Source organism: Gavia stellata, chromosome 7, assembly GCF_030936135.1.
Source record: "Gavia stellata isolate bGavSte3 chromosome 7, bGavSte3.hap2, whole genome shotgun sequence".
Lineage (NCBI taxonomy): Eukaryota > Metazoa > Chordata > Aves > Gaviiformes > Gaviidae > Gavia > Gavia stellata.
Window position 1 is genome coordinate 43334818 of NC_082600.1, and position 25214 is coordinate 43360031.

The 25214-nt window shown below is 48.1% G+C and overlaps 1 protein-coding gene across 1 annotated transcript; it reads right to left on the reverse strand.

The window, feature by feature from the left end:
- Positions 1-835: 835 nt before the first annotated feature.
- On the reverse strand, positions 836-2024 carry CHAC1 (ChaC glutathione specific gamma-glutamylcyclotransferase 1). The gene is made up of 3 exons (XM_059819815.1): positions 1764-2024; positions 1637-1672; positions 836-1375 (listed from the first exon to the last, which is right to left on the reverse strand). The coding sequence occupies exons 1-3, from the start codon at positions 2022-2024 to the stop codon at positions 944-946; spliced, it is 729 nt and encodes a 242-aa protein (XP_059675798.1). The 3' UTR covers positions 836-943.
- Positions 2025-25214: the final 23190 nt, after the last annotated feature.

A 25214-nucleotide genomic window follows, 5' to 3' on the forward strand; every position in this document is an offset into this window, starting at 1 on the left:
CCAGGGCTAGTTAGGGTGCTGCTGCACGCAGACAGCACCGACCTCCCACACAGGCAGGACCTTTTCTTAGGGAGTCAGTTAAGTCTGTAGCAGCACAAGGTCAGTGAAGCTTGGAGAAAAGCTGCTGTCATTAAAGCAGGCTTAGCTCCTCAGAAAACTGATTTAAAACTAGAAGGCACAAATGCAAGGTTCAATGTGGGCTACATACCAGTGTGGCATGTGAGCAGTTTAGATACCCCTCCTACAGGGAAATACAACACATAATAAATACAATATGGCATTTTAGAAACTAAGTGCATTACTGTGATCCTTCACAACATAAGGAAATAGGATCCAAAGAGCCTACAGAGGCTGGTTCACTTAATATTGCACAGAAGTCCTGAAATTTAGCATCAGGTTCTACGATTCTAGACTTTTTTTTAGTCATTGTGCTGGAGGTGGGACATGGCAGGGGAAAAAAAGGAGGTCTTATTTGGCAGAACCTGCCCAAGCCTCCACCACCACACAAACAGTTTTTTGCCAATCTGAGGTAGAATTACATATATACTGCTTAAACCCAGTCAAGTCCTGCTCAACCAGTCTTCAAAGAAAAAAAAGAAAAAAGTGCACAGAATAGATGACCCTCTTTCTTCTCTAAAGAAAATGAGTGCTTCGGGTTTGACCCCTGAAAGCAAGTCTTACAGAGCAAAGTTCCAGCAAAGATCCCTGCTCCCCACCTGGAAAGCAGTGATGGCTATCGTGGTGCTGCAGGTAAGGAGTGTAACAGGTACTCATTGCAAGTCCTTTAGCAAGCATGTTTTACTCCACTTCCTCCCTCCCCTACTACTTGCTAATCCTCCCTTTATTCACTCAGTCCAGTATATTTTATCAGAGTTAAGAGCATCCCCACTGCTTTCTCCCTTATGTTCCTTCTACTGGGACCCTGCAAAAGAAAATTTCTATTTCAACCCTTCGACTTCTGAGGGACACTTGCAGTTTCCTCTAGAGAGTCCTCTGTGTAGTATAGGCATGGAAGGATGGAAATAAGAGCCTCTTCGATGGAGAAGAGATGTTTATCCTCTGCTTGAGGACAAAAGTAGCGCATAAAGTCTGCCAGTCTCAGCAAGTACTCAATGTTATGACCAGCACAACCACTGGAGACAATGATTTGAGCTGCAATGTCTTCTTCAGATGCTGGGCCGAGGTAAGAAGGGTTCTGGGGTGTTGCGATGTAAACAAGAGCCAGGATGGGTTCCTCTGCGTCTTTCTCCTGAGGGTGGAACTTCACCAACTTGGTGTCGTAGCCTCCCAGGACAGCTTCTCGCATGTTGAGGTACTGGAGCGACGCAGCGATTTGTTCCCCACGGACTTCATAGGCTACACCCCACGTGCATGCCTAAAAGTGAAAGAGCAAGGTGGTTATGGGATGCTCTAACCGCAGCGGACAAGTCCGCTAACATTTCGAAGCGAGTCTGCCTTGCTTTGGGGTCTGTGCACAGCTGGTAACAGGGCGGAGGAGGGTAACAGCCCCCTCACGCTCCCGGGAGGGCAGACGAGCAGTCGGCTGCCGACAGCACTTTCCAGCTGCCGATGCAGGCGCCACCCCCCAGGCCGCCCTGACACCCCCCTGCCCGCCCCGGGCCCCCCCGGTACTCACCCCGCCGTCCTCCAGCAGCGTCACCACCCGGCCGGGCTGTGAGGGAGAGGCAAGCGGAGAGCCGTTAGAGGCCGAGCCCGCGCCGACGGCCGCCCAACGCCCCCCCGCCGGGCGCCCCCGCCCTTACCATCCTCTCGCTGCCGCGGTGGAAGGTGTCTCCCTGCCAGAAGCGGCGGCTGTAGCCGCGGATGAAGCCCACCTTGCGCGACGTGAACTCGAAGCCCGGCCTCCACACCAGCGAGCCGTACCCGAAGATCCACACCGGCGGCGTCGGCTTCAGCTCCGCGCCCTCCGCCTCCCCCGGCGGGGAGGGGAGGAGGGCTGGGGACAGGGGCGGCGGCTCCGGCCGGCCCGCGCACTCCTCGGGGCGCTGCGGGTCGCGCTTCATGGCGGCGGCGCTGAGGGCCGTTGCGGGGGTGCGGCGCCGGGCGCTCGTGGGGCGGCACGCGCCGCCGCGGCGCTTTAAAGGCCGGCCGGGCCGCCCGCCCCGCCCCCGCCCGCCCCTCCTTGGCGCGGGGCGGCGCGGCTCGCGCCGGGTGATGCAACGAGGGCGGGATGTTTCGCCGCGCCGCGCGTGGGGCAAAGCGGGGCGCGGGTTGCGTCAGGCGGGGCGGGGGCGGCCGTTACCCTGAGCCCGCGCGTGGGCGGGGCGGGCGTGAGGAGACCCCGGCCCGGCCCGTCGGCGGGGAGAAGCGGCTGGGGCGGGGCGGGGCGGGAGGCGCCCGCCGCGGGAGACGGGGTCCGGTGCGAGTCGAGGGATCGGCCTGTGCTGTCAGCGCTCGGTGCAGGCTGCCGGGGGACCGCCTGCTGATCCCAGGGCATCTCCCGCTGCCAGAGCCCTGCGCGCCGCGGTGGGCGGCTGCTCATCCCCGGCGAGGTGCCGCGGCCCTGGGGCGGAGGGAGCGGAGCGCGCCGTGCCCAAAAGGGAGGCACTGGGGGGTGGAGGGAGCCGGCAAGCCCCCCTCAGGAGCCGGCCCCGCACGCCCGGGTCGGGCTTCCTCCGAGAGCGTGAGCTGCTGCGTCGGAAAAGCGAGCGGTTAATATTAAACTGGGTGAAGCGACGGCTCCTGACATCAACAGGGCTGAGGCGTGAGGAGTGTAGGTGAAACAGCAACAGAAGCCACACCAGTGCGAGGAAACGCCGCTGAATACAGCCAGCTGCGCCGTTCTCCCTCGTGTCATACTCGGTCTGGAGTGTGGGCTTGGAATACATGACATTCGTTATGTAGATGGGTCCGGGAGCTGTCTGTGTACGAGATCTGTGTTTGGATCACGTCCTGGAGACCCAGCTGTAAACCAGGGTCTGTAAATCAGCTCTCAGCAGGTTGTGATGGCTGAAGAGCCCAGCTAAATAGGTGGGCTCAAATAACAAAGCTGTTCATTTTGGTGGCGGGAGAGAGGAAAGAATGAGAAGCAAAACCATTGAGTTGTTTTTATAGAACTATTTCTCATTATTGTTCTTGTCCTCTGCATCGAGTAACTCCAGTCTATTCACAGTCTTTTCTTGAGTTTCCTGTTGGGTCCCACCCAACCAGCACCCACATTTCCATTCTACTTAACAGGGCGTTGCAGCTGCAATGTACACAGACTGTGGTGGGTGCTGGCACATTCACCTCGGGGTGAATTCACAGTCACATTCAGCAGCCTGCATGCTCTCACATCTGTCCTGCCATGCCTTACACAGCACGCCCGTCTCTCCCGCCCGGCGTGACTGACTCTCTGACTTGTCACCTTGGATGACCCTTCACAAGGTCAGCCTTAGCAGAGCTCAAAGCTCCTTAATTTTCCTCTCCACTTGCATTCTTCCCAGTCACCTTCTCTGTCTTACTCAGGCTCTGCGTCCTCCCAGCCCTTCGCACCGCACACCCATGCTGTGATAGGCTTGCGGCTTCTTATTCCTTCCCCACCGGTCCCTTTCCATAGGCAGAATGTGACTCCATCCCCTGCTTGTACAGCTGCCATACTCGGACGCCTTAGTCACAGACAAGAAAGTGCTCTAGAAAGTGTTCTTCTTAGCAGCTGTCTGTATCAAACCTCTGCTTGGCAAAACAAGAATTACATCTCTAGTCTCACGTTTTCAGTCTTGCAGATCCTGGCTCCTAAGATACAAGACTCCTGCCTTAGCCATACAGTTTCTCAATGCTAAAATAACACGGCCTTTTAATCAAATGAAACCAGTTTCATCTGGGAATTGAACCAGTCCTCTGTGTCCCATTGGAGCAAGCGTATATTCTTCGTATTTAGTTCTGGAAATTTTTCCTGCTAAAACCAGGGAAATTTGAGCAAAACATCAATATGTAGTTAAAAAAAGCATTAAAACATTTGGCTGTAGCTGCATCATCCTTATCAAGCACGGGCACAAACAGTGACAGACAAATCAGTGTCTAAAAGATAAGCTGAAGAAGCTTTTGCTAGGTTCTGGTCTTAGTGATACCAGTAAAAAAAATCTAGCCTCTTTCTTCAGCTTTCCCCAGGATGTGAATTTTATCCATCTGAGAAATGCGCTGGATTATGTATGTCTTGCAAATGAAGCACTAGATATCTTATCTGCTAGTACAAGCTAAGGAAAATTGGATAAAGAAATTAAAAATGTGCTACTGGGGGGTGACTGCATGCTTGCTGCCAGGGGAGAAAAATTGCTCCTTTCCATTGCAGAGCTGTCTCAGTTGTGACTCCTACCTTGCCAAAGGACTCCGCTACATAGCTAGGCCAGATTTGCAATGGAGAGCCAATGCCTAAAGCAAAAGCCTGAAGGGACCAGCTTCAGATCCCGCACCAGTTAAACACTGCGGATCTCTGCTCCCTTCAGTGCTGTTACACCCAGGTCAATTACGTATGAGGTTAGAAACGCCTTTTGAAGTCAAGTCCCTGATTTTGTCTTGTAAAGACATTGGGATATTGCTCCATCATTAGGAGCACAGCCTGGGGGAAGACTGTTACTGAACTTGTGGCATATATAGCAAGAGGTTAAGAATATTTTTTTGTTTCACGCTTTCATTAATCCATTTCTTGTTACTGACTGTACCTTCATTGTACTTTGGTTAAATAAATCAAAGGGCATGAGGATCACCAGGGGTGAAGGGATGAGCAGAACAGCTACCTCGCAGGCGGTAGAGATGTGGCTATGCAAGTAAAGCGCGTGGATACTAGGGAGAGGATTTAGTGTCTGCTAGTGTTGTTCATAAGACTAGCTTGCGTTCATAAGGCAAGGAGAACAGCCTGCCAAACTAAACCACAGGAATGTGCAAACAGGTGTGAGGGAGGATATGGAGCGGCAATGGAGTTAACTGTTAAGGAAAATGATGTCGATTCGGGAGTACAACAAAAGGTGATGGAAAAAACCGTAGGATTTCAACAGTTTAAAAGTGACTAAGGGGAAAAGGAGTGGAAGAAAATGGTCATACTCATTTATAATTTAAAAAAAGCTTAACAGTAGTAAGAATTTTTATTTTGGCCTGGAAACCTTTAGGAAGGAGGAAAAGGCAGTCGTAGCTTTATTTGTTACATCCTGAAACTAGTTTTTCCAGGTTTCAGGAAAAGGAGGAGCTAGTTTCTCTTCAGCAGTATATGCTCTGCTTCCCCAGAGTGAGCGTTCCCATGTTAGTGCCTAGTGACTAACAGTGCCAGAGCTGCCTGTTTTTCAGGATAGTGGTGAATCACCCCAGAGCCAGCAGAACCAACAACAGGGCTGGCATGACACGTAGCAGTGGATTGAAACTGTCATTAGCTTCATCTTGTGTTTCAGGCTTTTATTTGCTTCAGTAAGCTGAGGGCACACACTGGGTTTTACCAAAAGTTGTTCTATTCAAAAAATACAGAGACTGGGGACAGGAAGGTTACCAGTTCATTTCCAGGTACCACCACATCTTCCTCCAACAGCTTGGCACTGCTTTCCTCTCTCTATAGTGAGCAGACAGGCGAATCTAAAAAATAAATCTGCCCCTTTTCCCTAAGGCTTCAATAAAGATTACCGCTACTGCAATTGGAGATGAGATTCAAACAATGCCACTGATGTTTTGAAGCGATGTAGATCAAGTACTATTCCCCTGAGAATCACAATGCCATATCCATGTGCATCACCAAGGGTCTTACTCACTTCTGTTTGTTGAATCCAATTCTTATGGCATTTGCAAGTCTCCTCCAGACGTGAACACTTACCATATAAATATGCAGTCGTCCTTGTTTCAAACATAGAAATACAGAAGCGGCATTGTCAAAGCTTCCATATTAAAGCTTGGGGATCAGGAATGATGTATGGGACAGCAGGCAGGGCTGTATTTGGATTTGTTTGCTACATCCAAGGGGAATGCACTTTCGTTGCTAAATGCTTTAACTCATGGGGTTAAATACAGTCCCCAGCAAAAAGAAGAAAAAATGGCAAAGGACATGCCAGTACTTTAAAGAGAACAACCCTAAACTCTAGTGGATACAGTACTGTAAGGTCACCAGACTGAAGAACAAAAGCCTGCCTATCTAGGACAACAAGGAAACCATGCATACAAAGCACCATTCAAGTGGAAATCAAACAAGGCAGGGAAACCAGTCTCCACATTTAGGTGGCCTGCACGTCAACACTACTAATAGGATTAATAGTTTGAGGGATTCTTCTGCAGGACAGAACTTAAGCTGCTGCTGCTGCTGACCCACTCCATACACAGTCTGTTCACCCCTATGGCTCCTACAGCTCTGACTGTTGCCAGCTGTCTTGGTAGTTTTTGCAGTGTGCCCAATTCGTATCCCAAAGACTACTGAATGCCCACAGATGGGAATGACAAACTTGATTGAGCCACCATGAACTTGATTTGCATTCGAATTAGTTAGGGGGGGGACGGGGGGGGGGCGGGGACACACGACGACACACACGACCTAATCCATAGATCCAAAGAGCATTCTAACAGGCCATCAATCCCCAGCAGCCTGGTAGTTGATGGAGAAGTCCTCTGAAGAAAACCCAGCATTATCATTTTGGCTTTTAGGTCACGTACACCAAAGTGATCTTCTGCACTATGCTTTTTGCCACCTTCCCCTCCCGTTCTCACTTCAAGCTGGTGGGCAGTTTTGACCCGGCTGGCAGGAGCTGGCCTCGGTTGCTCTGGTCACCTTGCCCCTCTGTCACGTTCCATGATGCTGACTGATACTGAGGTCCCCCCAGCACTGGTCCATAAAAAATGTCTCCATAAAGAATCAGAACTCCAATTTCAGACTGGATTTTATCTTGGTTAAAGGCAGACATAGTGAGCAGAGACTGAGGAGACAGTGTGGAGGGTTGTAGCAGGAGCTTAGGGAATTCTGTCTTTTCTTCCTTTAGGGTGGGAAAGAAACTCAAACACTTCCTACTAGCACAGCTTGAGGGATGAGCAAATTGGATACTGAATGTAAAAGCTGAGTACAGACCTGCTGGAAACCCCTTTTGCTTGAGCCCATAGCGTCCCAAGCCTAGGAGCTCATCCGAGTGCCAGGCTGTAAGCCGTGAGCTAGGTTGGCTCCTCCTTCGGTGCAGTGTAACTAACTCCCTGCTGTTTGCTCTCCCATGGCCTTACTCTGCTGCCCAGACACTACACTGACACCTAGAAGGGCATTTTGAGGAGTCATGTTGATGTCCACCTTGGCAGCTTTTAGGTGAGACACAGGCAGAGGAGGCATGGGCTCACATGGCTTGGGCTGGGAACCTCAGCCTTGACTGTAAATGTCAGCTCCTTATCCAGGCTGATTCAGTGTTGTCATTTAGTTTCACTTCCACTATAAAGAGAAGAAAAATGGGTTTCTAGCTAAAATTTTAACAAAGCAGATTTGAGAAAAGCTTGAAGGAACTGGTTGATACAAGCAGGTAGGCTGAAGAGTCCAAAGACAGAAATGTGGAAGACCCTCAGAATTTTAAGTCAAAGGTAGAGAGCAATCTACGATTTGCATCCTAAGCAGGGAAGGAAAAGTGGTTAGGGAAGTAACCAGCTGATTTCAAAAAAGATTCAAGAAATAATAGGGAGCTCATACAGGGTGGAAAAGGAATAATGCAACAGAGAAACCTCTGTTTTGGCACTTTGCTATGGAATGAAGCAAGAGCTGCAGAAGTTAGGGTAATTTACACATTGCAGAGTTTAAAGTTTAAAACTCAGTAAGAAGCTTTCTAGTCAAATAAAAAGAGGATCAAGAAAGAAGTGAGATAACAGGTAGCAATATGACTGTCAAGACTAAGGATAGCTTAGATGGAAACCAATAAAAGACAGGATGGGGATTGTTACGAGGCTTTTAAAAACTTACAACATCTGAAGCAAAAGCACAGTTCAAAGAACTGGTGCTTGTGTCAAGGGAGGTGAAAAAACAGACACAAACCAAGAGTTTATTTGGAAGGAATGTAAATATAGCTAAGTGGGGCAGGCACCGCATGCCTGGAAAATAGCAAGCAGTGCCTGTATTTGAGGCATGAAAAATAAAATGCAATGTAGCAAACTGAAGACCTGTTAACCTGACCTCAATAACACACAAATCTTTCTATTATGTGCTTTGACAGAAAGAATAACTCAGGATGCAAATATAGATGAAATACACAATGGGCTTAGCAAAACACTTCACTGCAGACTAACTTCACAGCTGTCTTCGATAATTGTCTTTTGCAGAGAAGAGAATGTACAGATGTAGTTTGTCTAGGCTTCAGTGAAGTATTTAATAGGGTACTGCATGACAAGTTACTAGGTGAGATGCAGACAGGAACTGTTAGAGGGGAGATGACTGCACTGGATAAGAGAGGAAAATTGGGGGGCATTAACTGGGTACTGTTATTTTGAGACATGCTGGTGCAGTTCCAGGCTGCACGGGGGCAACACCTGCCAAATCAACAAGAGTTAATGCTGTTGCACAATACCCTGCTGAAGCTGCAACAGAAAGACTGTTTACAGTTCAAAAGAAAGATGAAAGCATCAACAGAACAGGGAAGAGCTATTAGGCTGATCGAGGGGATGAAGAGCCCTCCCTCACAGAGGATGCTGGACTTGCCTAGTCTGGACATATGTAAACAGAGAAATAGGACTGGTTTACATCACGGGGTTTATCCTGGTGACTGGGGGAAAGAAGAAGAGAAGGGAGCTGTTATTGAAACTGAATTGGCACAAAAGCATATGAGCATTAACTGGACATGAGTAGCATAGCCTGGAGATTGAAAAGAATATCCTAACCTGCCGAGCTGCAAGTTTTTAAAATTGCACCCCCCATTCCTCCAGTTGAAGAACCAATAACAGAACAATAACTACTTCATGTAGATTTAACTGCAACAGAGATTATGTGTTGTCGTTAAATCTATTACCTACAGTGCCTTTCCATCCAATGCTCTGGTTTGAAGAGCAGAAAGTTTCCATTTCAGGAGCATCACAGGAAATAGTGGAGTGTAGCCTCAGTCAGTTGAAGCCAAGCTCCAGAATTTCCACAGATTTGTGGTGTTGGAAAAGCTTCATCAGTTTGCAGTGATAAGGTTTTGTCCTGACTTGCTTGCAGCTGTTCTTGGCCACATCATCACAGTAACAAGCATTGCTTCCCTGTGGCCTGAATGTTATGGATTCATTTTCTACTAAACCCAAGACACAGCTAGCTAGAGGATGACCACAGAGCCCCAAACAGGCACAAACTGAGAGTTCTGAAATACCTGATCGATGTACTAACAGCAAAGCAAGAGCTGCAGAACAAACGCAAACCCTGAAGCACCATCTCATCCCCTGACTACTGAGAAACCCCAAACAAGGTGACGTTACAGCATCAGCTGGAATTCTGAAGGGTGGAAGGAAGTTGAAATTCATGTTCTTCTTGCCAGCAGAGAAGTGAGCTACAAGGTCTGTCACCAAGCTTTAAGAAAGGACCAGAACTAGCCGGCACACTTTCTGAAGACAGGAAGCAGCAGGTTCCCAAGTGTAATAACGGCACAAGAGGCTTCTCCTTGGGAGCAAAGCCCATAAACCACACAGCTAAAGAGGTGTGAGAAAGGCCTATAAAGCGAGAGTAAAGGTGAAGTCTGGAATGAGATTAAGCAGCATGAAGTGGGACCAAATCCTCCCTTTACCAGCCAGCTGGTAGAGCCCAGCATGCCCTACTGTAAGGAGAGCAGCCAGTCCCGCAGCAGCCCTGCCCCTCCTTGCTGTGGCCAGAGGGAAGGATTTGCACCTGCACCAGTCACTAATAATCTTCATCTGAGAAACAAAGGAAGGAAGGAAGGAAACCCACCTACTACCCACCCATCCAAATCCTTGTCAAGGCAAAAAGGAGGGTAGTAACAGTGCTTCTGTTTCAATTCTTGATTGCTCTAGGGCAGGAAGATGTGTGTGTTGGCTATCCAATCAAAGCAATAAATGAACTACTCTCCATGTGGGACTTATGGATCACTGTGGAGAAAGAGAGATAAGTAGCTATCCTGATAGGAAGCTGCTCCTTCACTGGATCCTTTCTCCTTTACAGTTTCTAATACGTAAGTATGCCTTGCTTATATTGCATTTCACTCTTCTGAATACTTGAGTGTTGCTGCAAGCAACTGAGCTAGCTACTGTGATGCTTAATGCAGAGGAAGACAAAATGTTTTATTTGCTTATTTTACTAAAAGTCTGGTTGCTGTGACAAAAAACCCTATGTGGTCCTGAAGTTGTGGCCAAGTAGGTTATTGTTAGTGACAAATAACCAAGTAGGTTATTGTTAGTGACAAATACTGAAAGACTTTGCTTTAAGCATGGCCACACTGAGCAGAATTTTGTGTTCTGATGACTATGTCTCTGTCTGAAGGGAATTTGCAGTCCTGGGGAGAATTCCTATAATAAACAGCTGAAAATATTTGTCCTTATGTTTTAGTACCTCTGGCACCTATATTGAGAACTGTTTGAGGTTTGAAAAATAGCTATAGATATGTTGTATGTGAGCCAACATGTTTGGTTTTGTGGTATTAATAGGACAGATTCTGGCTCAACAGTAACTCCGCTGCTTTTGTGATTTCCTAAATCATGTCCACTTAGGTTTTGGGCCCTTAGTTCTCAGCTGTCTCAAAATAAAATTCTGCTTTGCTCTCCCTTTAGTTTGGTAACCTAGGTCTGTGGTTTCCTTTGCTGAATCTCTTTGTGATTAGCCCAGCAGATCTGAAGATCTGTCCTTACTAATTACAGGTGCTCTTCTTAAAGATGAGGAGCAGAATGCGCCAATGATCGTCACCTTCCTTTAAAGCACAATGCTATTTATTTAGAACAAAATGTTATGGAAAAAACACTTAATAAGCCAAGAAATGACTCGCACACCTGCTAAGCATTGCCTGTCTTCCTTGTGGTGCCCTGGCAAATATGATAAGCAAGTTCTGCCAGCTCTTTAATTCAGAGAGAGCATCTGTGTGTCAGATCAGGCTGTCTTTCTGCCCCAGAAGACAAAGCTGAGTGCCAGGATAACAAGCACAGAGGACTTGCATAAATACGCGCAGGTTGCACAGAAACACTCTTGTTCAGCCTGGAGCACAAATGCATAAGTAACATGTGCTGCCCAGCAGTCTGTCCAGATCATCCTTTCCATACTGTGGGCCAGCGGTCAGTTCTGGAGCATCTCTCCGAGGTTGGCTGTGCTCCTGCCTGTAACCTGGGTGCCAGTCGTGCTGCTCTGTGAAGTCAAGTGCCTGCCATCTTCTTGCATGTGGGGACGGCAAGAACTTGCATGGCTGGACAGCTGAGAATATTCAAAAGTAATCAGTATCTGTTGGGCTTTCTGTATGGCATTGTCCTCCTACGCTCAACCACACGCAAGATCAAAACAGGAAAAGCATCTGCCTGGACAGAGTTGTTGTGCATGTTGGCTCTGACCTGTCCTGGGTGGTCCTGGTGCATTCCACGCTTCATAGCCTTTGTGGCAGTTCACTGTAGCAGCATTTGAAAGCTTGGTGTTATCACTTCCATCATGGGGATGTCATGACTCTCAAATGCTTAAAAACTATTCAAGATGATGAAGATAAAATTATTTCAACATTAAACCTCTTTCAGTTCCATTTAGGAGATATGATGCTTCCAAGCCCTCTGGAATGAGAGGTCAGAAAGTGCAGCTGTAGCCCATCTGGGAACAGAATTTTTCTAGTGGAGTAAAATGGATTCTCTTTTTAAGAGAAGTCATGATTTTTGTGGTCCGTTACCAGACTGGCAGTGGCTCTGGTTGCAGCCTCTTTGAAGTCTGGGTTTGGCTTTAAAAAGAAAAACAGCCATACGTGTGTCTTACTGTGCTCTTTTTGGGGAGGGAAAGTTTCCTTTGCCCCTGCATGAAAAACCTGGGCTGTGTGGCAGAATGGTTGTGCTGCCCTGCACTAAGAAGGAAACAGAAGGCTCGTGAGGGCATATTGCATCAAGTCACAGGCTGTGGTGGTAACAGAAGGCGGGTAGGAGGAACACCAGTGGCCAGGCTTCAGGCACTTGACTGCCTGGCCAAGACTGCTCTTGTAGTGGCTGCAAAGAGAGAGACCGATAAACAGGGTGAGTCAGAGCATTAGCGTAAATTGGGGTGAATTCCCTGTGGCTGCCCTGTGCAAGGGGGTGTGTTTTGGGGAAGCTGACTCCAAGCACGTACAAAGACCGGGAGCCGCTGGGCTGCTCCACCTCTACTGCTCGTGACTCATGGCAAAGAGCCTTGGACTGGGTGGCTGTACCAGCTGGGCTTACTGTGATCGCTGGCGTTTCTGCCCTAGCTTTGTGTCATCTAGACATGCCTGTACCTGGAGGCACTGACTTCACCTCCCTTCTCCAGGCAGAAACAGGAAGTCACTACCCAGAGGCAGTGTCCTTTGCTTTTCTTCCCTGGGTATAATAAGGCACAGGTGAGTTTTGCATGAAATAGTAGCTGTGTTGCCATGCTGTGTCTGAATGCCTAAGCAAGCAGGGCTCCTGCAGCCCTGAACAGCCAGTCTGTTAACTGGTTACAGCTTCCCTGCTCCCAGTGCAAATGTGAGAAGGCCACTGCCAGCCTTTTGGTCGAATTATGGTAAGGAAGGGTAACTCGACAGCTTTTCTAGGTGCAGGGAAGATGTTCCTGCTGCACCTCCTCGCCATGTCAGCTGTGTGTGGGAAGTGTTGACAGTGCAGTTCTGTGGTCCTTGCTCCTAATTGGGAGGCAACAGGAAAGTGACTCATGTGACATTGCATCCCCTTCTGCGCAGGGAACATGGTGACTCGAGGGACAGGCGCTGGGCCACACAGTAGCTGTGAGATTGACAGCGAAATGATATAGGCTGCCAGTGACCAAGCTCTTGGATGGTTAAGATCACTAGTGAAGACTATGAGCTCCACTTAAGAGTTCCTCAGCTATCTGTGACCTGTGGGCACCAGTAAATAGAGTTCTGCTCCATCAAGAGCTGTCATACTTTGCCAATGTTTTAATTCCTGTGGCCAAAACCTGCATTCAGTGTTGACAGAACAAGGTATTTACTGTTAGCCTGTTCTCATGTCTGCTTGGGAAACTCCCCTGTGCATGTAGCTGCAGTGGCATAGTCTGAACTTTTTCCTGCACTCACTGACCATGTCCTGATGTTGCGTCTCTCTTGGCTGACCCTGACCTATCAATATTCCCTATGAGATTGTTTTTCTCCATCTGCTCTGCTTCTGCTATTGATCCTGACTTGGCACTAAACTTTTCCAGCTCTGCCATGACATCTCTCCATTGCAGATATTAATTCTTCTCATGTTTCTAACCTTGTCTTATCTCAGACCCTGCTACACGCTGAACTTTTTAGCTTCTGCTCTTAGGTCAGTTCCAAACTTAGATGAAGCTACTGAATTCAGCATGGCTATTTATACCAAGGCCAGAGTTTTCCTTGTTGCTCTTCCCCCTCTAATGTCAGCTCTCAGCAGTTCTTTGGAAGTTTGAGGTGCTGTGGTATCTCCCAGTGCCAAATACCCTGCCTAGTTATGTCTGTCTGTGCATGGTGACAGTGATAATGTCACCAGATCAGAATGTAAGTGCAGGTTATCTGCCTTGGCTGGAGTAAAGGGTAGTGTGGGTGCAGGGATACAGACATCTCTAACACTCAACCTCCAGAGCCACCCAGCCAGTCATAACAACACAGGGTGAAGTGCAATGTAGTTTGGATGAATCTGGATCCAGATTCTACCAGGGCACCCTCCCTGTTTAATGGCCAGTGTGAGATCTGGCGGTGAGCTGTAGAGTGCTGACTATGGGGAATCTTCTCCTGCGGCAGGCTAAAGCTGCGGGCACTCTGGTTGCGTGGATGCTGGAGGCTGATGACTGGTGTGTCAGCGGAATATCAAAGTCATAACCTGACTGATTGGTATGTGATGTAATGATTGGACTGGAATGCTGTACACAAGCAGGGGCATCGTCACCGCCTGTTTACTAACTCTGGTGTTACATGTAGCCTGAGGTTACATCAGGCTAAAGGAGAACACAGCCAGATCTTTGTGAGGTGGGAACACTAGACTGGTGCCAGGACAACAGCTGACAATGTCAGCTTTTTTTAATAGGTATTTTCCTCCTCTCATTTCAAGGAAAAACCTTGAAATGTTCCCTTGATGGTATCCTCAGTATAAGATTTCACAACTCTGAGCTAACACATGTATTTCAAACCCTCAAAGATGTGTGAACCCCACCTTAGTACAAATTGCACTATCGAGGAAAGATTCTCTGTCCTGGTACCTGTGTGCATTGGATAGAAACCAATTCCTTGAGTCCATCTTTCCTGTAAGAAAATAAACAAACTCTTACCCCAGAGTCCCTAGACAATTAAAACAAAGTGGTTGTACAGCTGCTTGCGTTCCAGCTTCTGATGAATGTGAAATTGCCCTCGGAAGTGCTGGGACATGCACAGCCCATTCTTAATTTTGTGGGGTACACATACATGTCATGTTGCAGTACAGTGGGGGCTTTCCAATATATTTTAGTAATTTCCAAGAGAAGTCCCATTTTAGAAAATCTGTGCCAGCTAAGATAGGAAAGCTGTTGCCTTGTAGCCCTTTAAGAGGCTAATGATTCTTTAGGATAATAGTTTTCTCTTCTTTTTTTTTTTTTTTTTTAAATCACCCTCAAATCTCACCACCTTCAATCCCATAGTGCTTGGCTACAACCTGCCAAGACCCCAGCCTCTAGCAGCAGGTAGCTTGCGATGTCAGTTGGAGCACCTGGGCTCTGTCTGGGGGAGAGAGGCTTAATGCAGAGGTGGATGCAGGGTGAGAGGACAGTAGTGTTCTGCTCTCTAGGATCTTGGTTGGCAGAGGCTTAGTCCTAAAGTCTGTCACTGCAGGCTAATGCCAAAATCTTTAGCTTTATTCCATATTCCACTGCGTCAAACAGGAGTGGGCAGCCACACTGCTGCCCGCTCATGGACTGACCATCTGCCTGTATAATGTTATGATCAGACCCTGTTATGTTTTAAAGCTTACACAAGAAAATAAAGATCTTATCAAAGCAAGACTCGACCAAAATTATTGGAGGTTCCTGGGTGAAGACTGTTAGGAATATGTTTAAATCACTTGATGCTGAATTTAATAACATGCTTGAGATTAAGCAGTTAGTGATTCCTTTAATTTGAGTCTGAGTCTACACGTAACAGATGCCTTCAGAGTCTGAGGTATGAAGAATCTCTCCAAACCTGCCAGTGCCTTTTCTCTCCAATCCTGGAGATGGCTGAGGAGATCGAACTTGTCCAGGGACCGTTTAATGCTGCATCTCTAGTTGAATCATTGGCCACTTATTCCTCTCCTATCCCCTGCTTCATCACCTTCTGTGCTGAAATGTGAGCCTGTAATATGAAATCTCCTTGAACGAAGGCAGTGGACAGCTGTTCTCTTCTAGATCCAGCTGGTGGGAAAGTTCACCACACTCAGTCTGTCCCAGCTTTTTCTCACTGCCCCTCCAGACCTGCTGGCAGGGTTGTGTGTATACGTTTTAAATGAGCAGTGCAAGCAAACTGCTATTCAACAGGTTAAGCTAACATCTGATAGCACAGCAGTTTAGGGTGCACATCCACCTCCGAGCATTCCTCTTCCCCCTTAGCTGCCTCATTAAAGTGGCTTTCCAAGTTTGCACTGCCATGTAGTGCAAAGCAGCACAGTAGAGCCCTGGGATTTCTTAGCCCTTGGATTTCCATGGGTGAGCAGACAGAGGGGAGGGGAGTAGACAGCTGCTGCATGTCAAGGCCTTGGCTATGAGTAATTGCGGATGGATACGTGGGTAGGCAGGTTAAGTGCAACAGCAGCAAGGATTTAGATTTTGCTGCAAGGTGATGGAGTGACCCAAAGTGGTGATGGATGTAGCTGAAGAGGGCTCCATTCATCTAATGTAAAGCCTACGTACTGCACTTCTTGCAGTTAAGTAGTACAAATACGAGGGAGCAAATCTAAGCTGAGGACTGGGTCTCTTCTCTTCCTCCATTCAAGCCAGGGTGACTTGGTGTATGTTGAACATAGATATAATTCTGCCATGTGTCTTCTTTCAAACATCAGCAGGTGTGAGATCTTCTAGTTCTGTCACAATAATGAGTTCTGCACCAAAGAAGAGCCAAAACTAGACTCCATAGCATCCTCTGTGAAACCTTCAGCCTGAGAAGTAACCCCTCTGTCAAACTTCAGCCACTTTCCTGTAACAGAATTTGCCTATTTTCTTCGAGCTATTTTTGGCTGTTCTTTAGATGCATATGTGGTAGAGGAAGATTATGAGAGCAATTAAAAAGGATTTGCAAGACGCTGTGCTGGAGGTAATGGAAGAAAGGTGTCATGGTATGGTTGTGCAATAGCTTCGTGTTTTCCATATTGCTCATGCCGGAATGCACTGAGAGGACTCAGTACCTGAGTGGAAGGGTCATTGTGGCATGTTACACTATTGGTGATACACGTAGCAAAGGTTGCATCAGATGGCTGAGCATTAGCAGTAAAGAACATCTAAAGAGCCCTAAAGTGGGAGAAATCCATGTGGGAAGGCCAGCTGGTGGCTACATGTGCCTTTTCCCAGAAGACATCAGATCAAAATAGTTACAAGCTGAATCCACCAGTTTTTCTGTGCTGTTTGCTGAGAACCTAGTGCACTGGATTTGAAAACAAATAATTTCATACTCTGTGACCAGGCTAATCAAAAATCAGCTATAAATGGGAAACTGAGAAACAATGGCAGGGCAGAAAACAGCGTTGAGCTCTCAATATGACCCTTTAAATTGAAAAAGCTAAATAAGGCTGGCATAGATTTCACAAACAAGGGAGTTGGGGAACAACATAGTTTGAAAGCTTCATTGGTTTTCGTCAGATTTTTATTGACAAATCTTTTTCCTGGTATGTTGCCTCTGTATGAGAGAAATTAAAGCAACTGCTTAGATACTGTTACTTGCCAAATGTTGTACCTATGGATCCTCTAAGAAAACTGAGCAGGCAAATTGCTCCTCTTCCCATACAGGGTTCTCATCAGTTTTTTCCCTCTGCTCAACTCTTATTCTCCTCATTCATTTCCAAGGGCCCTAAGCAGAACCATTCACCTCTCAGCAAGCTCTAATCTGCATATGGCGAGATGATGTGAAAGAAAGACGCTAATAACCGTGACACCTGAAATGATTTTATGCTTTCAGTAGGCCACAAGTACCACAGAACCATAGCGTTGACCTTGCTGTGTTCGTTGCCTTTAGCCTGAGCATACTTCTTGCCTGAGCAGGCTCAGACATTGCATCAGTGTCCTCTAGTAATGAGCAGAACTCTTCTTACACTAGCTAATTGAGTCTAACTATCCCTCTCAGAGGCAGATGAGTAAGTATTAGCCCCACTTTACACCTAGGAAGAGTGGAAGGGGAAAGTGGCTTGCCCAAGTTTAAGTGGCAACTGGTGTGAGCAGTGTCAGAGTACCCTGTTTGCCTGCATCCGAGCCCTGTGCATGCAGAAATTGTAAAGTTCTTTATGGAACATGGGAGATGAGTTAAGCGTTGGGCTATCCACTCTGTGTTAGATACTATATTGCTTGCTGGGTGCTAGGTAGTGTATTGAGAAAGGCATGAGGGGAGCAGGCTCAGAGGCACAAGTTGTGCTGCCAAGCAGAATAACAGTACTAGTGACATGGTGGCAACAGGCTTGCACTGGCCTGCTGAGTGCTGGCAGGAGGACAGCCTGGGTAGTCCAATGGCAAAAGGGATGCTGGCCTCATTTCAACTGCTCTGTCTGGCTGCATCAGTGCCCTGGTTGGTATTTCCTTCCTTCTTCTCTAGAGAAAAGACAAGATCATTTGAAGCACAAAGCCAAGACTTTGCCCTCTGGAGGGATTCCAGGGTTGCAGATGGACTGGGCTCTTTGAAGTGCTGCTAGAAAGCAATTACATTTGCAGTTCAGGGGAAGGGAAGAGGAGGAGGGAGAGTCACTGAACTGACAGCAGGGATAAGAAGGTAGCTCATTAGCACATCATCTTTTCTGCACCCTTCTGTGTGGGAGCAGATCTCCATATGATGACATTCAGAGTCTGGCAGGAATGTCATCCTGAGCTAGTAGGAATTTCTCTGCAAGAAAGTGTGAGTGGGTAGGTTTAAAGAGATCAAAAGTGAGCTCCTCTGTGGTCCAAAGAGCATAAAGGTTCATCCTTCATGGTTGTTCTCAAACTTCACCATCAGCTGCTGACCTGGAATATGAAGAGAAAGCATGGAAGTAATGAGGTATTTATTAAAAAGGAAAACAAAACAAAAAAATGATAAAAACCCCTTTCTGCTGCACATCTCGTCCACTTTTCTTGCTCCAGCCTTGGAGTGCACTCCAAGAAGTACCTATTTATTGCGCTGTGTCTATGGTAAATCATAGCTGGGAAAGATGGTGTCTCCCTTTACTCTGTGAACATCCTCTATGGTAGATGAATTTTTAAGTGAACACTAGAAGCAGAGAGCTGATTATGTACCGAGCAGTGACTTGTGCTTGGAGAATTCCAATAGGAGCTGTGCAGGAGACCGTTCTGTCTCTGTATGGCATTCGTAACGATTTGGAGAGTGTGAGTCCGTGGCAGTGACAATGGCCTTTTGGAAACCCCAGGGTACACTGGTAATAAAGATGTAATACACTTAATTATGAGCTGAAGGGTGAATTCCTTACAGGCTTATTCAAGACTCTTGATTGTTTAATAGCACTAAGGTGTACCTTCTCTCATCCCCTGAGCAGTCCCCATGGCCCCAGAGGAAAAAGGCAGCAAAAGCATAGCTTAATCATTCCCTAAAGGAGGTAGTCGTGAATGAGAAATGTGTGTGTGTCTCACCTGCCAGGCAAGCATAAATGGCTATGCACTGAAACAGTCCTCCATGGCACAGCTCATGTCTCTTTTTTGTGAAGATGGCTGCATTACACGCGAAAATATCTGTGTGAGGATCTTGAGTCCTTTTGTTGAGACAGGGGGAGGAAGGGGCAAAAACCGAACCCACACTGAAACCTTTTGAACCCAGTGGAGCACCAGGTAAAGATCAACCCTTCTTATTTTTCTCTTTATTCTTCCGTCTCCTCGGTATAAATGTTTTTGAGCTCAGAGCTGGGGAACTGGAGTGCCCACAGGACCTACAGCGCCATGGTGTGGTAACACCTCTTTTTGGACAAGCCATCATCATTGGCAGCCTGGTTTTGCAGCCAAAAGGAGGCTCTTCAGTGTTGCCTTCAGCTTGTGTCAGTATGGGAACTGTGCCATTTAGCTGGGCACATCCTGCAAGGTGATAGTGATGGCAAAATGGAGTGTAGAACTAAAGAGAGGTGTTTGTCTTTAATGGTAATGCAGCCTCCACTGACGGAGGATCTCAAAGTACTGTACAAACTCCTGCTATAACCTACAGTGGATAACAATACCTGACAGAGAATGTGAGGGACAGAGAAAGAGGGTGAATTCTGCAGAGGGCAGCTGCAGAGCCTGAACAGTACGAGCTGGGAGAGGAAATCACCCTGATTTCCCGTGACCCTGATTTACACCCATGTAACTGTTGGAGTCAGTGCAATTACATTAGTGGGAAAGCTGGCTGAGAAATAAAAAATGAGCTCCATGTCTCTTCAACAGTTGTTCTTTGTGCTATTAGCACAAGCTTTTGTCACACTCCAGAACACGCTCCATCCGGGTTATAGGAAATTGCATGCTGCAACTGTTCAGCAATGCTTTTTATATATTTAAAAAAGCAGAGAACAAGAGAAGAACACAAGATGTGTACATCAAATACTGCACAGGTTAATGCAAAGGCATTTTGGACCTAATCATCCAGTCCTAGAAAATGACAGCCAGGGCTATTCAGCACCCTCAAGGCAGCCGTGTGGCTGCATGAAGGGGCGTTCCCTTTCATTTGGCAACTGCAACCCTGTGGCATTAACTGCCACCGGACAGCGGGGTGGCTGGACTAACAGCATTACAATGAAGGTGGTGTTTATGGAAGTGAACAGTTAGGTTAGAAAGATATAAAGGATGGCATCCACCCTTCTTCAAGGAAGTGGCTGACCTCTGCAGGTCTGGTGTGGGGTTTTCTCCTGTGGTATCCTGTGTGGTTGCACCGTGGTGCCTTGAATGCCTCTGCCTCGAATGCCTCTGCCTCTCTGGAAAATTACTGCAAAAGGTTGGAGAGCTGCAGTTAGTTACTCTCAGGAAGGAGGTGGCAGGTCCTGGAGAAATGAAACAGGAGCTGGAGTGAAAGAAAAGCAGAGGTGGACAGTCAGTAATCCTTTTCAAAGTAAGTGTGCACAGTGCAGCTGCTTGCCATGGCATGCTGATGCCTTTTGCTGTAGGTTTACAAATACTCCTTGAACTACTTTAACTGCCCCTCCGCTAGTATAATTTTCAGCGTGTGTGTGAGCCTAAGAAAAAGAAATCAAAAGCCAACCAGCCATACCCTAAAACGTCGATGCTGCAGAAGTGACTAACTGTGCCCGTCCCTGAGGGGACATGGTGACATCTTTAACCAAACCTAGAGAAGCACGTGCCCTGCTCTCCCCACCCACCTCCAGGCTGCCTTGGGGGTCAGGCTTTTGAGCCTGGGGTCCCACTGACACGTGTGCTGCCTCTCCTGCGAACTTTGGAAAGCCAGGTTCTCCCCAGCCCCTCTTCCTTTGTGCCCTAGTGGCAGTGATTAAATATTGATATGTTAACGAGCCTCTGACAAGAAACACAACTCTGCGCAGGGCAGGCTGCCGTTCGGGGGGCTGGAGCTGGTCCCTGGCTCCCTGAGGGCTCCCAGCCGCACCAGGGACCCCATGCTGCTGCCGAGCCAGGTGTACAGGTGTCCCCTAAAGCAAAGGGACAAGTGAGAAATCCAGAAAGCTTTCTGCCCCCTCAAGGCACAGACCGGAGGGTGGCTGCTCCACAGCCTTCTAGTTCAGCTATTTTCAGTCAGTTTTGTGATAGCAGGCTGGGGAGAGGTGCAACTTGCTGCCTCCCACACAAACATTTTCTCCCATTGTTAGCTTGTCTGTTGTTGCTGAAGAACTCCTTCTGGTGCCATAGCTGCAGCCCAGGGACCCTGCTCGTGGCTGGGGGAGCATGCTGGAGGAGGGTCCTGGGGTGGGGATCTGATACTGGGGGGAAACGATGCTGTTTGCTTTCTCCCCGTGCCTGCTGCTCTGCAGTAATGCTCCTTGTGTGGAGCTGCAGTCTGAAGCTGAAACATGAGCAGCGACTGTCAGAGAGATGCCCTTCCTGGCCCTGCACACCAGCGCTGAATTAATGTGCATTACCTGGTGTGCTGCATCATGTGCCACGCTGCAGTAAGTCGCTGAAGGCCGGGGTATAAATTCCCCAGTCCCTGTGGGTTTCTCAGAGGGTAGAGGTTGTTTCATCCCTTACAGCCTTGGGAGAGGGCGTTAGCTTTCAGTCTCTTTGAAAATGCCCATGTTGCCTCCCCTTGGCTGCAGGGGCCCGTTCTGATACCTTGTCTGTACTGTAATGTGGGTTTCAGTGCTATACACCTTCTTCCTCTGACTCCAACCTGGCACCTGTCCTTGCGGACAGCATTTTGCAACACCTCAGTGCACTTTCCATGGTGATAAAGACTTCTTATTTACAGGGTCACTTGTGACCTTGCTGTTGCGGTCCCAGAGCTGTGCCAAACCTTCTAACTGTTAAAACGCACTTTGGCCAGGTGTCTTCTGTCTGTGACTGTGCAATGATGCACCTGTACTCCTGATATTAGTAAGCAATCCCTGCGGCCACAAATGTTGCTCATGCTACCAGTGCATGCCTGCGGCCATGCAGCACAGGGCATTTTACTCTCTGTTAGCCCCACTAAGCAGAGTGCACAGTGACAGAGCGCTGCTGTGCCTTCAGTTACAAGCGACCCTACCGCTCTACTCGGTTAAGGTGCCTCTTGTGACAGGCAGACGCAGTCTGCCGCCTACCCCGAGCCTCCACAGCCTGTGCTGCAGCCTCAGGCTGCGACTACTCTACAGACCTCTGCTGGCTAACCACTGCTGCTCAGGGATGCTGCATCGCTGGCTCCTGAGGTACTGCGAGACTGCCTGCGCACACGCCTGTGCGAGGCTTTTGGAACTGCTGCAAATACTTACGCCCTTTTCCCGCTGCTCTCCCTGCCCTCCGGCACAGATGAACGTACCCGGCTTTCCAAAGACAAAATGTGAGTGCGATAGCTGGTACATGGTGAAGAGCTCCTTCAACACCAGAGCTCTCACCACTCCCACATGCTGCCAGTTCGGATTCGCGTGGTATAATCTGTTCCTCTCCAGCCTGTTCCCAACAGCATGCCCCACAGTTACTCGTGGTGGGACAGTCCGTAATGAAGTTAATGTGCAGAAAATGCCCTGCTATCGTTGCCTGGTCAGATTTCTGACAACACCACGCAAATGGAATAGCCATGAATCTTTGTACTGCAATCGGACCACTAATAGTAGTACAGTCTTGTTTCCATGTGTTTTAGTAAGAAAATAGCTAGTTCAAAGTGTGCGTATGTCATGCTTGTTTAGGGTCAGCTAGGGAAATCGGCTTTCTTTTTTTTTTTTTTTCATTGTAGACCAGTTATTGCCACTTTGATGTCTTCATTCTGCAGTTCAGGATGTCCAGGGTCTTTCCTGTGCTGTGTCTCAGAAGCACCTGAATGTTATGAAAGCTGCAGAAAAGGACAGTTCCTTCCTCAAATAGTTCACAGGTTACATAGACAGGGTAGGCAAAAGGTGAAAGAACAGGGGTGCTGTTTTTTTTGCCTAGGGTAGGAGAGATATGAGGAAATAAAGTGCCAGCTCACGGTTTCACTGGCATTCTGCTAAGCTTAAATGCGCACGTGCCTCTGGCGTATGTCTGCAAAGGTTATTTATTTTTCTTCATATTTGCAAGGTGGTGACCCAACACAGTAACTAGTAGTATCTGTTAGCTGGGTTGGGCTCTGCACTGGGTACTGGACTCTAAAGAGGATTTGCTTAATCTAGCTGTGCTGGGTCATTGCTGCTGTGGCTGCAGGAGAGCGGGTAAAGGCACCGACCAGAGCTATGTAACAGCTCCTAACAGGCTCCTCTGTGCTATAGTGTGAACTGCTATTAAACGCAGGTTGTTCCCCTGTGTGTCCCTGCCCCCAGCCCCTTAAAAATCAGAACTGCAGAGTGTTTGCTTTCTGCGGCTCCCTGTCTCTGAGAGATCTCCAGGATCCTGGTAGGACTTGGGATACACCATCAGGCGATTGGTGAGAAGACAGCAGTCCTCCAGGGGTTTGGGAAAGGGACCCCTTCTAGGGTCCATGTGGACCTTGGGTGCTTAAACAAGGGTGTAGAGAGTAGGAAGAGGAAGGTGTTCTTCCCACCTGAGCCAGGGAGCTCACCTCAGTGTTAGAGGCTCTGGCATTCAGGGAGAGACTGAAAGGGCTCAGGTACCGAAACAGGACTGGGGACATCACTTGATTACAGGTACAGAGAGGAAATACTACATGCTAAAAGGCCCTAAATAGAGTGGAGAAAGACATAACCAGAAGTGCCTGGATGCTGAAAGCAAATGCAGCTATGAAAGTGGAAGCATTTCTACCATGGGGGTGATGAGCCACTGAGACTAGCTGCTGGGGACCACATTAATCCCCTGTACTTTGACACCTGAATGTGCTTTCCCGCAGCGTTTGCTTTATCCAGCTCAGTGCCACGTTGCTGAGTAAACGGAAAGCCCTGTGACATACGGGGTGCTGGAAGAGGTGAGCCCTGTGAGTCCCTCAGATCACCACCTTCTGCATCCAGCTCACTTGAATGCCTTGTGGGCACCTTGCTGCCTTGCGCTTGCTCGAAATCAAACCCTGGGAGTTACCAGCACCTCGTTTCTTTCTCTCCCACTTTATGGGATGTGTGAGACCTGCTTCTTTAGCCTGGGACTGTGTGCCCAAGCAGGCAGGGAGAGGGAAGATGCTGGTGGACGGAGAGGGCTGTGCTTCACACGGCAGCCAGCCGCACCCCTCGCCGCCATGCCGGTGTTGATGGTGGTATTTTCGCATGAGCTGAAAAGGAGGGTGCTGGGAAGCTGGTTCAGGCTTGGGAAAAACAGTTGGCACGGTTGTAATCAGGCAGGAAACAGGAAAGAGTGTCGTGAGGTAATAAACAGGAAGCGATGATGGCAGCACAACGCGGCCGGTTTGGGCTCAAACTCAAGGAAAAAGCTCCTCTGCTGCGAGGGGAGGCGGCGGGAGCAACGACTGCCTCTGCGCGCCCGCGCACCACTGTTTGGTTTGCCCAGATGCTGTTTACACTGAGCGGCTATTTAAACAATAAGACGAGACCGGTAGAGGCTTATTTGCACTTCCGCAGCCGCGAGGAGTCTGAGGGATATGAATGAGTCCTCACAACGTCCTTCTGAGTCCCATTAGCGTTAACAACTCCGTCTCGCATCTCAGGAGAGGGGAACTGGCAGCCATCGAAAGGGAGGCTGTGTAGGGGTTAAATGTCCGCACCCTGCTCCCTTCAGAGAAGCATTGCCTGCTCCTCAAATTCGCGCCTAAGGATGCCTCTTGCATAGCCCGAACAGTTTTAAAGGTAGTTGTCAGGTTTCAGTTAATGGCGTTGACCCTTCCAAGAGTCACCCTTCGCTCCCAGTTATTTCAGATGCCTCTCCAGGGGAAAACGCTGGAAGGGTCTACCTTTCTCTATGAACCCTAGATAAGCCGCACGGTTGGCTTAAACTAGACGCTTCACGCTTGGACAGCTGCGGTGAGGTGAGATAAACCTGTGTCTGTTGAGGATGACTGAGAGCAGATTGTGGAGCAACTGCCAGAACGGCGAGGAAATTCTTCTTCCCCACGTATGAAAAATGTGTGTCTGATGTAAGGGATTCTTAACCGTGCTGACTCCATGAAAAAGGAGCTTTTTGTAATTATAAGCATGTGGACATTTTTACCTGTTCCTAGGATGTAAGTTGAACTCTGTCTCCAGAAACCTGGCCATGCATTGTGAATTGTATCTAGAGTTTTGGAGAACTTCAAAAACCTCCTCCTAAGCAACTTATGACAAATGTCAATACCTTTAATAGAGTGAAAATCAGTGTAATCTTCATGAAGGGAGGGGGGTCTGGAGGAAGAAAAGAGCCTCTGTGCTATAAGGAGATGTGAGAGGAGGAGAAGCTATTGATGAAGAAGCTAACGCCAGGACCTGGTGAGCTGAATTGAGAGAGGGGATTAGAGCCGGGCCATTTCTTTTGT

Coding starts and splice junctions, on each gene's coding strand:
- CHAC1 (XM_059819815.1), bottom strand. CDS start 2,024: ATGAAGCGCGACCCGCAGCGCCCCGAGGAGTGCGCGGGCCGGCCGGAG. Junction 1,673..1,763: donor ACCGCGGCAGCGAGAGGATG/GTAAGGGCGGGG, acceptor TCTCCCTCACAG/CCCGGCCGGGTGGTGACGCT. Junction 1,376..1,636: donor CGCTGCTGGAGGACGGCGGG/GTGAGTACCGGG, acceptor TTTCACTTTTAG/GCATGCACGTGGGGTGTAGC.